The 14258-nt window shown below is 46.5% G+C and overlaps 1 protein-coding gene across 2 annotated transcripts; it reads right to left on the bottom strand.

Moving 5' to 3' along the window:
- Nucleotides 1-2325: 2325 nt before the first annotated feature.
- Nucleotides 2326-13884, bottom strand: PLPBP (pyridoxal phosphate binding protein). Of its 2 annotated transcripts, XM_019921554.3 has the most exons (9): nt 13317-13884; nt 12868-13017; nt 11234-11341; nt 11120-11155; nt 10546-10621; nt 7253-7387; nt 5457-5599; nt 4574-4672; nt 2326-3716 (listed from the first exon to the last, which is right to left on the bottom strand). In XM_019921554.3, exons 1-9 carry the CDS (start codon nt 13413-13415, stop codon nt 3582-3584), a joined length of 981 nt encoding a protein of 326 aa, XP_019777113.1. In that variant the 5' UTR covers nt 13416-13884; the 3' UTR covers nt 2326-3581. The 2 variants fall into 2 exon arrangements, with proteins under 2 accessions (XP_019777113.1, XP_004318394.1); XM_004318346.4 differs by lacking the exon at nt 12868-13017 and having other exon boundaries at nt 13317-13857.
- Between the last annotated feature and the right edge of the window lie 374 nt (nt 13885-14258).

The following is a 14258-nucleotide window of genomic DNA, read 5'->3' as shown; positions in this document are numbered from 1 at the left end:
ACTCTACCTTGTGAATCGCTGCTCAGCCACACGCAGCCCGAGTATCTACAAACTGGGTGCAAGTTGGGTGCTGCTGGGTGCGGTGGGAGCAACGCGGGTGGGAAAGAAGGACCCTCTCTTTACCTCAAACAAGCTTCTTGAGGGGGGAGCAGATTAGTAAAACATCTCGTGGACGGCTGGATTCTTTCGCTCTTAGTCACGAGGCTGATGTAATAGCATTCAACTGATTTCATGGTAAAGACAGCCGCAGTTCCCGGAGCAAATCAGTTCAATTGCACCACTGCACATCCATCCTCATAGAAGCCCTCCAGGGACTGGGGGCGAGGCCTTCCTCCTCCAGTGCTTTGGTGGGAAGCCCAGGGCCATTTCTTGTCTGAAGAACTAGGATGTCTTGGATTTTCAGAATGTCCCATTTGACCTCCTTCCTCCCGGCCCAGCCTTGGGGAACAGAATTCACTGCCCATCTAGCTCTGGGGGCAGGAGGACACAGTCCGGCACACCCTGAGCCCTGCAGCCTGTGGCACAGTTTGAATCTGTTTGGGGGGAAACAGGGTAAAAGAAGGGGAAGGCTGATTTCACTCAGGCTGCGTTTAATTCTCTCCTTCCTTCTCATCCCCTCTACTTGTGGTTTCAAAGTTTGTTCTGCATCAAGATGTGTCAGTTCTCAACAATGACTGCAGGCTGGAAAACATACATTTCTATCATGGTAAGAAGTTTCTCTCTTTTTTTTTTTTAAGAAGGTTCTCTTAAATGAAGCTTACAGGGAGTTCCCTGGCAATCCAGTGGTGGCCCGGGTTCGATCCCTGGTCAGGGAACTAAGATCCCGCGAGCTGTGTGGCACTGCCGGAAAAAAAAAGCAAAAAAAACTAAAACCAAAACCAAAAACCAAAAAAACCCTAAACTAAATGAAGCTTATAAATCTAAGAATATGCCGCTTACTAACTATTAAAGCCTGAGCCAACAGAAGAGACCAATGTGGTGTGGTGTGGTGACCAAGCTCTGGAACGGGAATCAAAGGTCTTGAGTTTATTTCTTGTCCTGCCACCAACCCACTCTGACCTCAGGCAAGGAGCACACTGAACCTTCTCTGGGCCTCCGAGCCGTCTGCGAAGGGACACCGGCCAACAGCCTAAATCACCCTACCTGCTGCCGTGAGGGCAAAACAAGCGGATGTAGGGGATGGTGCTTTATGTGCCATGAATGATTAAAAAAGCGGGGAGAGGAGTACAGTTGGACTATAAAGACGTTGCTTTATTAAGAGGTGCAATGAGTCTGGGAGGAACTTCCAGAGGACAGAGCCTTGATGGGTTACTGGGAGGCTCTGAGTGGCACCAAGCAGAGCGGGGCCCAGGAGGTTGACAGTATCGTCACAGAGACGGGCTGCCTGGGTGGGTCCGACCCAGGACAGCGTGCTGTTGTCACTCCGGAAACATGCTGTGGATACTGTCACGGCTTTGATGCAAATCTGTGAGTACTCATGCCCGGCCCGTGTAACAAAAGACAAAGTCACAACTTTGCTGTTTTCTCTCCGCAAAAGGTCCCGGCCTGTGGTGGGCATACCGGACAGACATACTTTGGTTTCCTTTCCTGATCTGGGTTTGAGTCCGTCTCTCCGGGCTCCCCTGCTTCATTGTTCTTGATTTCCAGGCACAAGCCAGAGGGCTGTCTTGCTCAGACCCGTTTCTCACCCAAAGGTTCCACAGCCACCCTCAGGACCCTCAGCCGAATTCGAAAAGAAACGCTGTATCTGGAAGAACCTGTGACTCTGCAAGAGTCGGCCATATCACTTGGGAGAATCGTGTCCTCCCTGCCTTCTGTTTCTGCCTTAAAAGAAGGGGTGACAGGGGGCAGCGTCTGACTGGAGAACCGGGAGGGCAGCCTGGAGGAGGTGGCGGATGCTGTGAGCAGTGGGCGGGGCGCACTCTTGGGCTCCCGGGCCCCCTACCCTGTACCCACTCCCAGGCAAATTTGAAAAAAAAAATAAGGGGTGAGACTTCGGATGACAGCCTCTTCTAGAGTAGTCTGGGGTCAGTGGCGCGCCAAAGCTCGCCCCTCAGGTTAGCCAATGTCGCCACCTAGAGGCAGTTTTAAGATTTTCTTACAGCAAGAGGCAACCTCTTTATTCTTGCAGTTCCTGAAATGCCAACATTTCACTTTCTTGCTCTTAGAAGTTCAGAATCCCTCTTTCATCCGCAGTCTGGCTTTGGCTGTATCTGTGACCCACAGGAAGCCCTTCTCCAAAGCTGTACGATGCCAGTGACGGGCACAGTGGCTTCCTATCGGGTCCAAGGCCCCCCTCCTGTTATACTCACTCACTACACCAGATGGAGAAAATAAATCTTTTAATCGCTTTGTAATTGGCATAGATGGCATAATTCAAACTCACATTTTTATTTAATAGACTGAAATATCACACTATAGCTTTGATTGAAACAGTACAGGAATCATAATGGTTTAAGTTTTACAAAATTTCATTTCGGCAGGAGCTTAATGGAAGTTGTTTCATAAAATTAGAGACTGGGGCTTGAATAAGTAAGAAAAACCCACCTAGAAAACAAACAACGACCCAGACTACAGTTGTCTGTTGTGACTATCCGAGAATTGTGCTTTCTGGGTTTTGAAGAGCTAGCTAGTCCATTAACGTCAAGACTTGCAAAATTCTGCCTTATAAACATGGTTGGGAGGGGAGGCTATAAATATGCCTAAAAAGTGCTCCCAGGAACAGGAACCTCAAAGCCAGGCTTTGTTGAAACTGTGAGCCTGAACTGGCTTTGAGGGAATCTTTCATATCTGGGGAGCTATGAGATAAGAAATCATCATAACGGGGACTATGGTGGCGGAAAAATCGTATCATTTGATGGTCATCACCGTAGGGCCCAGGGCAAAAGCTCAAAGTCCTGTCTCTGGAGGAAGACGTTAGAAAGGCCCAAGGACCGCTTATGTTAGTTGCCCTGTAATTTTCAGGGTCAGCACCACACGGTGGCTGAGGACACAGCTCTCATCAGCCACAATGTGGGTCTGGAGGACTAACTCAAGGCAGGTCCTGAAGTTACCTGTACTGCCATTCCAGAGTGGAGACCGACGCTTACTGGCTGGGGTGGAGACTGGGGGCAGAAACCACGCTGCTCCAGAGCAGCAGAGATGGCTACTCAGTGGGGTCTGTACGGAGTTGGTAACAGGGAACTTTCTATTGAAGTGGACGACAAGTGAGAATCCCTCTGACTTTGGTGATTATAGGCATCGACAGTCAGCAAGTTTGAACCTGGGAAAGGCATTCATGGGTTGGTTGGTGCTCCTGGGCAATGTTCAAGCCTGAACTCAACTCCTGACTAGTGCCCAGGTACCTGTTCTGCAGAAAAGTCTGGATTCCTCAAATCCAATCCAAAGTCACTGCTTGAAGTGAGCTTCCTGCGTCAGACACTAAGTCAGATGGTTTCCATCGACGCACATAATGGTCGGCGTGCTCTTTCCAGGTCCCGAGGAGGGTGTGGTCGTGCTGTGACGTGGGGCACGTGGAAGCGAAAGCCCAGAGTAGTGTGTAGTCAGTCTTCCTGGACCCGGCCCTTGGGCTGGGCCGCTGCTCAGTGTGCCCGGGCCACCTCCGCCGCCGGGGCCTTCAGCTCTGCTGCAGCCTTGTCGGGGGCAGCTTTCTTGGAGTAATCTCGCTCTCCAAAAATGGTGCTTCCTATTCGGACATTCGTAGATCCCACTTCAATCTGTGGGAAAGGAGTACCGAGGGCTGAGTTTAATGTAATGAAACGCAGCAGACGCTGAAGCTGCGCCTCATCTGAGGGGCTTCTCGGAAGGACAACGATGACGCAGCTGCAGAGGACTATGGGGCAGTGGTTCACCAGGAGAGGGTGTTTAAGAAATAAGTAAGGGGACTTCCCTGGTGGTCCAGCGGTTAGGACTCCGTGCTTCCACTGCAGGGGGCCGGGTTCGATCCCTGCTCAGGGGCCTAAGATGTTGCAAGCTACGTGGCGCGGCTTAGATCCTCCTGAGCACAGGATCTAATTCCATTTTACTTATAAACACAAAGTATTTTTGCATTGCTTTAGTTATTCTATTTTCCACACGAGCTCCTACTGTATACCTGGAGGAAAGTTTATAGTGTGATTTTTGGAACACTTATCAAGTTATTCACTGCCCCAGAAGATCACGTATGTGAGCTGTTAATACAGCACACCTGTCAGAACGTACTTAGAGCTGCTGCCATCGTGGTGAATCTACACGCACGACGAGGCATCAGACTACTTCGTCATGACTTACTGTCATGTAGCCACGCCCAAGCATGAACACAGTGAAATGCCTTTTTAAGAAGCTGTAGTTTAATTTCTTCTTATTTTCCTTTAGATTCCACTTAGGGAATTAATTTAAAAAATTATGTGTGGGGCTATAATTCCTATACACTTCATTTCAAAAAAGAAGCGGCTGGGGATGCTAGTATAGGTGAGAGCCAGCACTCCTGGGCACCTAACGCTACAACGAGGTTTTTCTGTAGCAAAAACACATTGTTGCTGGGGGCCTTTGGACCCGAACTTGAGGCACTGAGGGCGCCGGGGAGGACACTCACCGCATGCTGGAAGTCCATGGACATGCCCATGCTCAGCTCCACCTGGTCGGCAGGAATGCTCAGCTTCCTGCACAGCTCCTCCCGGAGGGACAGTAACACCTGACAGAGAGACGAGTGTGACATCCATTTATCCCTGCCTTCTCCGAGGATGCCTGAAAGCGGCTGAATCTCAACATCTCTGACAGAGATTCTTTATTCCTCATGGTTTCAAGGCCTGTTAAAATTGCTGGAAGTGGACTTCCCTGGTGGCGCAGAGGTTAAGCAACCGCCTGCCAATGCAGGGGACACGGGTTCGATCCCTGGTCCGGGAGGATCCCATGTGCTGCGGAGCAACTAAGCCCGCGCACCACAACTACTGAAGCCCGTGCGCCTAGAGCCCATGCTCCGCAACAAGAGAAGCCACGGCAATGAGAAGCCCGCGCACCGCAACGAAGAGTAGCCCCCGCTCACCACAACTAGGGAAAGCCCGCACGCAGCAATGAAGGCCCCATGCAGCCAAAAATAAATAAATAAAATAAAATTTTTTAAAAAGATAGAAAAAAATGTTTTAAAAAAATTGCCAGAAGTTACTGAAAGGTTTTTTTTTTTTAGCAAATTCTCCTCCTTTTCAAGAAAGCTGTCAGTCGTTGGGGAGGAAGTCAGAGCTCATTTTCTCTAAAGACCGTGTCAGGCAGGTTCACACTGAGCCGAGAAGGGTCTCTGGAGGTTTGGGGACCTGTTCTGTGTCCCGTATGAGGAGAGTTCCAGAAGAGGGTAATCATATAACATGACAGGCAACGCCCGGGATGTCTGTGGAGTTGACGGCAGCAGCCAGCCCTGCTCCAGCACCTCACCGGATGCTTGATTGGCACGTGAGCAGCGCCCCACCCCGGGCCCCGAGTACCTGGAAGTCTGGGTTCGGTCCTCGACTAAGATCGTGCCCGAAGCTCCCGATGGTCATCAGCCCCACGAACTCCAGGCTGGGGCACTTGGCGCTTATGTGTTCCACCACGGCCACCATCTCTGCAGGGGGCAGGCCGTGTTTGCCTTCACAAAAAGAAACAGAAGACACGTAGAACATACCAAGATGTTCCAGGAAGCCAGAGGAGAGCCCCTTCTCACCCCTTCCTTATGACGGAGGAGGTGGCTCTCAGACAAGAGGACTTCTTGGAAGAACTTGTCCTCAAGACCAAAAGAGTGACTTTACATTGAGGTCTCCGTGTGTGTTACTCCCCTTCTGACCTGGTTCTGAGTTTCTCAAGGGAAGAGCTCTAAACTGGATTCTCTTTATTCTATCTCAGCATCTGAGAACAGCTAGAGTAGAAGGAAAAGAAAGAACACTGCTTTTCTTGAAACACCAAGAAGATTCACATCGCCAAAATGCCAGATTAACCCGAGAATTATTTTTCCAAATCTGGTATTTCTACCGTTTTATTAATTTATTAGAATTGTAAAAAAATAAAAAATGAAGTATATATTACATAGTTTTGACTATAACTTGCAAAATTTAACTGAACTCGCTAATTAACAAGCAGAGGAGGAGTCTGCAGCAAATGATTATTTGTTACACAGTTATGAGGATGGATACTGTCCTTCTCTAATTTAACAAATGGAGATGGTAACATCCACCAATCTTTAATTGGGGCAAAGGACAGCCACTGATCAGGAAATGACGTAACAGACTTGATCTGGAGTCAATTTCAGATTTACCCATATTGATAATGTATTGTAGAATCTAGGTACATGTACATATAACGATAATTGTTAAAATTTACTGAACACTTCTGTGCCAGGCACATGTGCCAAGTCCTTAGAGCTTTTCATTAAATGCAGTAACTGGATGAAGTAAGTACTCTTACTTTCTCCATTCTAAAGAGGGGGAGACTGAGGCACCGGGAAACCAAGTACCTTTCCCAAGGTCACACAACCAGGAAATGTGGAACTGGGATGTGGATCCAGGTAGCCTGACTCTAGGCCCCATGCTTGTTCCTTCAGCCTAAGCTTTGTAGGCAAATGACTGGTCTGTAAACACTTATTCTTAACAAAGAGCTAACAGGTAAGACGCTCAGGGCTCTATAGCAACAGCTTTACCTCCATTTCCACGTTCAAGCCTCACAACACCCTTGGGAGTACTGCCCTGCTTGCACTGCCAGATAAGGCAGTGAAGCGTGGAGAGGTTAGGTACGTTACTCAAGGTTACAACGCTGCAAGTGGTGGAGCTCAGACTCCAGGTCTGTCTGATTTCAGAGCCCAGGTTCTGTTTACTATTTTACATTGTTAACCCAAGCCCCATAAACATATTCACTGATTGGTACTCAGTGGTATTTCTTCGATTTTCTCCTAATGTAACATTAAATAGTTTTGTTAGGTCCTGAGAAGTATTATACATGTAAAACTGCAATCTCTTTCAGGAGGGATGGTGACCTCTGAGAATTTTCAGGATCAAAGTCACAATGCCCTTCTCGATTCCCCTTGCCCACCTCCTCAAAAATTAGGAAATAACAAACCATGATGTATTAAAGAATTACACGTGGACAGGTTTGGATGTCACTGTGACGAGACCCTACATACAACAGTTTCCTTAAAGGCCTGTGACTTCTTTCTGTAACCTTAGGTATCAGATGCTTAGGCCTGCCATTCTTCCTGAGGTACAACCATCCTAAGGGGAGAAAAGTCTGCAGTCCAGGTCTGGTCACTTACTCTCCTCTCCGCTGGTGTTAATCTGGACCATAACCTTTAACCTTTCGGGAGAACCTTTTTTCTGCCACGCACTGTTCACTTTGTCTGCCAGCTTCACAGAATCCACTGTTTCCAGCATGAAGAGATTGGGGACAGCTGTAACGAGAAAGAGGCCAGGTCATTCTTCACTCACCTGACCGCAGCAAGCAACACACCACAAAGCTTTTCTTGGTAGACAGGAAAATAATTTCCCAGGAAGAGGACAGTTAAGTCTCAGTTCTGCTAAGACTTACGTGACAGTTTACTAGATATTAAGTTCGAATGTCAGCCCATTGCTGTCTAATCGGAAAATACGAATAAGGAAAGGGAGGTGATGATGTGCTACAATCAGGTGGCAGACTAATAGTTTATAAATTAGGAGTTTGGGAGTAACATATACACACTACTATATATAAAACAGATAACCAACAAGGACCTACTGTATAGCACAGGGAACTATACTCAACATTTTGCAATAACCTATATGGGAAAAGAATCTGAAAAAGAATCTATCTATCTATCTATCTATCTATCTATCTATCTTAATTACTTTGCTTTACATCTGAAACTAACACAACATTGAAAATCAACTATACTTAGGGACTTCCCTGGTGGTCCAGTGGTTAAGAATCCACTTTCCAATGCAGGGGACGTGAGTTCGATCCCTGGTTAGGGAACTAAGATACCACATGCCGTGGGGCAACTAAGCCCACACGCCGCAACTACTGAGCCCGTGCGCCACAACCAGAGAGCTCGTGTGCTGCAACTACAGAGCCCACGTGCTCTGGAGCCTGCACGTCACAACTACAGAGCCCACGTGCCACAACTAGAGGGCCTGCATGCCACAACTAGAGAGAAGCCCACACACTGCAACTAAGACCTGATGCAGCCAAAAATAAATAAATAAATATTAAAAAAAAGAAAATAAACTATACTTCAATAAAAGAAATAAGAATTAAAAAAACAATAAACAGTGAAAAAAAAAAGAAGCTGGTAATTGTAGAGATTCTGAATGGCAGATTTGATCTGATTAAATCTCAGTTCAAACTGAGAGAAACAGGCCAAGATAACAATAAGGAAAGGTTAAAGAGTGAAAGCTAAAGTGCTCCCTGGGCCTGATATCTCCATGTCTTTAAACTTCCTGGGATGGGGATGCTCTTATTCAACAAGGACATCAGAATGACCACTGACAGCTAAGGGAGATACCAACTCCCTTCAAAACCAACTTCTTTCCCAAAGATGCACTGAGTCTTGCCTCAGGTAAAAAACAACAAGACAGAAGCAACATCAGCAGCTTACGTTTATTAAACACTGAAATCCTCCAGGTAATATGCTAATCACCTTATTTGCATTCTTTTTTTTAAAAATTGAAGTATAGTTGATTTACAATATTGTGTTAGTTTCAGGTATAGAGCAAAGTGATTCAGTTACATATATTCTGATTTTTTTCCCATAAAAGTTATTACAAGATACTGAATATAGTTCCCTGTGCTACGCAGTAGGACCTTGTTGTTTATCTATTTTATACATAGTGGTGTGTATCTGTTAATCCCACACTCCTGATTTATCCCTCCCCCAACCCCTTTCCCCTTTGGTAGTCATAAGTTTGTTTCCTGTCTGTGAGTCTGATGCTGTTTTGTAAATAAGTTCATTTTGTACCTTTTTTTTTTTTAGATTCCACATATAAGTGATAGCATATATCTGTCTTTCTCAGCCTTACTTCACTTAGTATGATAATCTCTAGGTCCATCTATGTTGCTGCAAATGGCAGAATTTCATTCATTTTTATGGCTGAGTAATATTCCATTGTGTATATGTACCACATCTTCTTTATCCATTCATCTGTTGATGGACACTCAGGATGCTTCCATGTTCTGGCTATTGTAAACAGTGCTGCTATGAATACTGGGGTGCTTGTATCTTTTCGAATTAGAGTTTTCATCTTTTCTGGATATATGCGCAGGAGTGGGATTGCTGGATCATATGTCAGTTCTATTTTTAGTTTAAGGAACCTCCATCCTGTTCTCCCTATTAGCTATATCCGTATTAGCTATATCAATTTACATTTCCAGAAAAGGAGGTTTCCCTTTTCTCCACACCCTCTCCAGCATTTATTATTTGTATAATTTTTGATGATGGCCATTCTGAATATGTTTAAGACCATGATTCTTGTGATGGTTTCATAAGTGCAAACATATGTCAAAACTTATCAAATTAAATATGTGCAATTTATTGTATGTCAATTATACTTCAATAAGGCTGTTTTAAAAAATAAATACAGGTTACTTTAATTTTGACACCTTGAGAGAAATAAGTATGCAGTTATTCAGGAAGATCTCCACCTGTCATTTTCATGCAGTTAAGTCTTTCTATAGTTAATTCTTAATTTTACTTTATTTACTGTATGTTACTGTATATTGTATTTTATTATTATATACTTTACTTGTAGTATTGTACATTATTGCATTTTATTTACTGTAGCCTTTCATTTAAAGCAAAAAGGACAAAAGTGTCTCCTTTGCCAGCTGAAAAATTTTATGGGCTTTAATTCCTTATAATTTATTTCAAAGACCACAAAAAAATACCTAATGTGAGGTAGGGTAGGTTTCCAAGTATATATTACCCAGTCAATTGTGAGTTCATTCTTTTCTTACATGATGTTTTCCCTTATATTAAGAACGAAGATTTCCTAATGCCATCTGCAGCAACACAGATGCAACTAGAGATGATTATACTGAGTGAAGTAAGTCAGAAAGACAAATACCATATGATATCACTTATGTGTGGAATCTAAAATATGGCACAAATGAACCTATCTACAAAACAGAAACAGACTCACAGACACAGAGAACAGACTTGTGGTTGCCAAGGGGGGCGGGGGAGGGAGAGGGACAGACTGGGAGTTTGGGGTTAGTAGATGCAAACTATTATATATAGAATGGATAAGCAACAAGGTCCTACTGTAGAGCACAGGGAACTATATTCAACATCCTGTAATAAGCCATAATGGAAAAGAATATAAAAAGAGAATGCATATGTGTGTATAACTGAGTCACTTTGCTGCACAGCAGAGATGGGCACAACATTGTAAATCAGCTATACTTCAATCGAAAAAAAAAAATTGAAAAAGGAACTAAGATTTCTTTCCCCAAAGAAACTCCAAAGCACAAATGGTGAATCAGGAATACTCTAAAATCTTCTCTCTTCCACAGAAGGTACCGTAAGTGATACAATGATGAAAAAATTGTGTCTTCATATTTAGAGTTTTATCTTACCCATCAACTTGTTGACATTTTGTTTCTGTAGATGGCCAATGAAGTGCCATTTGATCTCAGGACACGAAGACAGAATCTGAAGAGAAAGAGGTGATCGTGTTTGACTTAGACTGTGCGGAGGCCTTGCCCGCCCACATACCTTGCACGCTGCCTTCTGACCTTTCCCCTCTATGCAATAAACCACTACTGTCATCTTCCGTCAGGCTCCTAAGGATACTTAGAGAAAACCTGAAGGCTTCTGTTCTATTTCTCTTCCTTGTTCCCATCAACTCTCTCCTTCTTTCAGATATTGCCCATTAAGAATAAACTGATTAAAGCTTTCAAATCTCAAAAGGATCCAAGATTACAGCAAGCTCCTAAAAATCACCATTTTCAAAAAGCCACAAAGGAGAAAACTATGATCTTAAGAAAGAAAGAAAATCTAGATGAGAAATGTTTAGGGCTCAAGGTTAACGCAGACATTTCTACCGCCAGCCCGACCTCCGGCTCTAAAACTCAACCACCGACGTGGGTCTAAATTTCAACTGAACAGCCAAGACTGAGATACAAACTAAAGAATTCAGATTCCACTTACTTTAGGATTTGATGCTTTTTCAAGCAGTTCCTGAACCTAGAGGGTAAAAACAGAACAAGTCAGAAGCCTGGCATACGTGACTCTTCCGAGGGCAGTGTGGAAAAGGGTTCTTACATAGTTCTCCCCGAAAGTGCGCTGCCCGTGACTGTAGGCCTCGATCACCATGTCTGCAGGTTTGGTTTTGCTGACCGCTACTAGCCGGGGCTGGATGGCTGGGAGTTCCTGCCAAGAGGAAAAGACCCAGATGAATCAAAGGTTGGAAATATTATCCCAATAAGCCCTGTAGGACATCCTGTAGAAGAGACTGGCAGAGATCTTTAACTTGGCATTCTGGAAGATCCATTTTTCCAATACTGCAGGGAGATCAGTGTCAAATGATGTTGATCAAACGTCTTTTGTATGCGTGGCATCTAACTCTAATACGCTAGCTACCTTAACATCTAGCAGAGGACCTTTCTCTCTCAGGAGAGCTGGGCAGGTAACTAAGAGCAGGATTTCCGTAGAGCCTGGTCTTTGACCGACAGTATCAGCATCACCTGGGTCCTGCTCCAGACCCACTGGATCTGAATCTCAGTCTGGAGTCTGCGAATCTCCTTTAAATCAAGCTCTCTGGATGAGTCTCTTGCATGCCAAGGTTGGAGGTTTAAGAATCACTTTGTCAAGAGAAGGCATTGCTCTCTGACTAGAAGGGAGGCCGCTTCTGGCTTCTGAAACCCCGAGGTCAACAGTCTTGGAAACTCATCTGGGTCCTGGTGTAATTATCAGTATTACCCACAGGCACTCTCAAAAGCAGCCTGCTTAGGGCAACTCTGTAACTTATTGTACCATCTAATCAAGAACCAGCGGCAGAACTGAGCCAAGGACACAGAAGGCTCTGGACTCAGGATTAGACCTAGCTGACCCCCCTGTCATGGCCATTACATAAAGAGTGGCTTCCCTGGACTCTGCTATAACCAAATCCACACAGGGAAGAGATTCACCTATCCCCATATGGCTCAGTTTTCATGTACCCCATCACCCTCTGGAATTTTTACAGAATCACAGAGTTCTCAAAGGGCCTGAAAAGTTACAATGATTAGCAAAGAGTTTTCCCTTCCTTCTGAGGGCTGCACTGCCAACCTTTGGAGACCATGTCATAACTCCTAGGACTGTGCGGATGAATTGACAGTTTCTAGAGAAAAAAGTGGAATAGGCAGCCCACCTGCCTGAGAGTTATACTGGGAGCACCCCTAGCGTGATTATTTATTAGGGGAATCTCTAGCTTTTTCTTGGAGAATCACAAAAAAATTAATGCTGGAAGGGAGCTTAGAGCTTTCCATTGCCTGTACATATGAGGAAACTGACAGCCCGAACCGTTAAGTGACTTGTTCAAGGTAACGTCTAAGTAACAGCCAAGTAAAGGCTACACTAATACAGGTCTTCTGTCTCCAGGCCAGCATTCTCAGCTCTAACACCATAAATGCTTGATCTGAGAAAACTTTGACCTCTCTATTCAAGCCTGTCTTACTCCACATAATTCAGCTTAAACTCGCACTGAGGGGGGAAGATACTGACCTTTGGTTTAGTGAACTTCCAACAGGAGAGGAAATATATATAAAGAAAAAAAAAAAAAATCTCCCCGTAAACTGCTTCGGATTGGAGGTCAATTTCCTCCTGCCCCAAACGCGCAAGTGCAGCTCTGGTGCCTCCCTCCCAAGTCGGGCCAATCCACCCTGTCCTGCGCCAGCGAGGGGGGTGGGGGGACTGACATTTACTGAGCATCTACTAGCTGAGACGCTGCCACACACGTGATCTCCGGCAGACCTGGCCTCCTTTGGCTGCTCTGGTAGTGGTCGTCTTCTCCTGCAGCCTCTGGGCACAGGCCTGGCCCCTCTCCCATCCGCCAAGGCTGCTGACCCCTAACACGAAGCGGGATGGAGAATGATCGCGCTGCCTGGAGACTGGTCATTTTCCCGGGATACCGACACCTTCTGCTCCGACCAAGCCAACCTCCAGAAAACCTGACGTAAGCTGAGGAACCCCTTTGCTAGCCTTTTGGGGGCTCTGCAACCCGCGCCAATGCCAAGGCGGCGAGCAGGTCCCGCCCCTCCGGGAGACCCCTCTGCGTCACTGTGACGACCCATTCACACGCAGGTGTTTCCCCCCCACCCCGCCTCAAAGCGGCCGCCCACCGTCACCGCGCGGTCCCCTTCCTCACCCGCGGCCGCCGCGTCACCGCCTGCTGCACGCGCTCGTTCACCGCCCTCAGGGCGAAGCCGACCCCTAGCTCCGCGGACATGCTGCCAGCTCTCCACATCCCCCAGGGCCTAACGTCCAGCCCGGACCCCCGCTCCCCAGGCGGAGACCCCTTCCGGTCCCGCCCAGCTCACGTCTCCTTGTGCCCAATCACCGCTCACCACCGAGTCGTCTCAGCCAATCGCCAGCACGGGGCGGGACGGGGACGGTGCGGCTGGCGGCCCCGGCCCCGGCCCCTCGGCGGCGCCATCTTGGGAAGGTCGCCGAGGAAGCCCGGCGGGGCTCCTGGGTGCGGACCCGCTGCTGGCGTAGTTCCCGGGCCGGGAGGAAAAACGAGGGGCGGGCCTTCTGCGTCCGCCGTCTCTGCCGCCCCCGCGGAACCGAAGGGACGCAGAAAACGTGGCCTATGCCCGAGGTCCTCTTCCCGGGGTCCTTTGCTAGCGGATCAGAAGGAGGAGCTGCTGGGGCGGGAGACATGCCTTTTATCTCAGATGATTCTCGGGAGGAACCATTAAGAGATATAAAAGAAAACTGCAAAGAACATGGCAGGATTCAAATGTACGGTTATTTTCCTCTGGTCATCCTTTAGCCCAGTACTGCCCAGTGTAAGACACATATGTAATTTAAAGTTTTCTAATAGGCACATTAAAAAATATACATTTTATATAGCCCAATATATCCAGAGTAAGGTTTCAATATGTAACCAATAGAAAAACTTAATGAGATCTTTGAATTCTTATTGTATTGATACTTAATTTACAAAACCCGGTGTGTAGTTTGGACGACAAGCCTCAACTCAGACTGTCCACGCCGCAGTCCCCCCGGTGGCAGGTGCCGCCTTCTGGGAGGAGAGCACAGGCAGCTTTAGACAGTCCAGCCTGGGCTCCGCACACATTCAGCCCAG

This window comes from Tursiops truncatus, chromosome 21, assembly GCF_011762595.2.
Source record: "Tursiops truncatus isolate mTurTru1 chromosome 21, mTurTru1.mat.Y, whole genome shotgun sequence".
Lineage (NCBI taxonomy): Eukaryota > Metazoa > Chordata > Mammalia > Artiodactyla > Delphinidae > Tursiops > Tursiops truncatus.
Note: the sequence above shows the minus strand (reverse complement) of the source record. Positions and strands in the feature narration are given on the sequence as shown.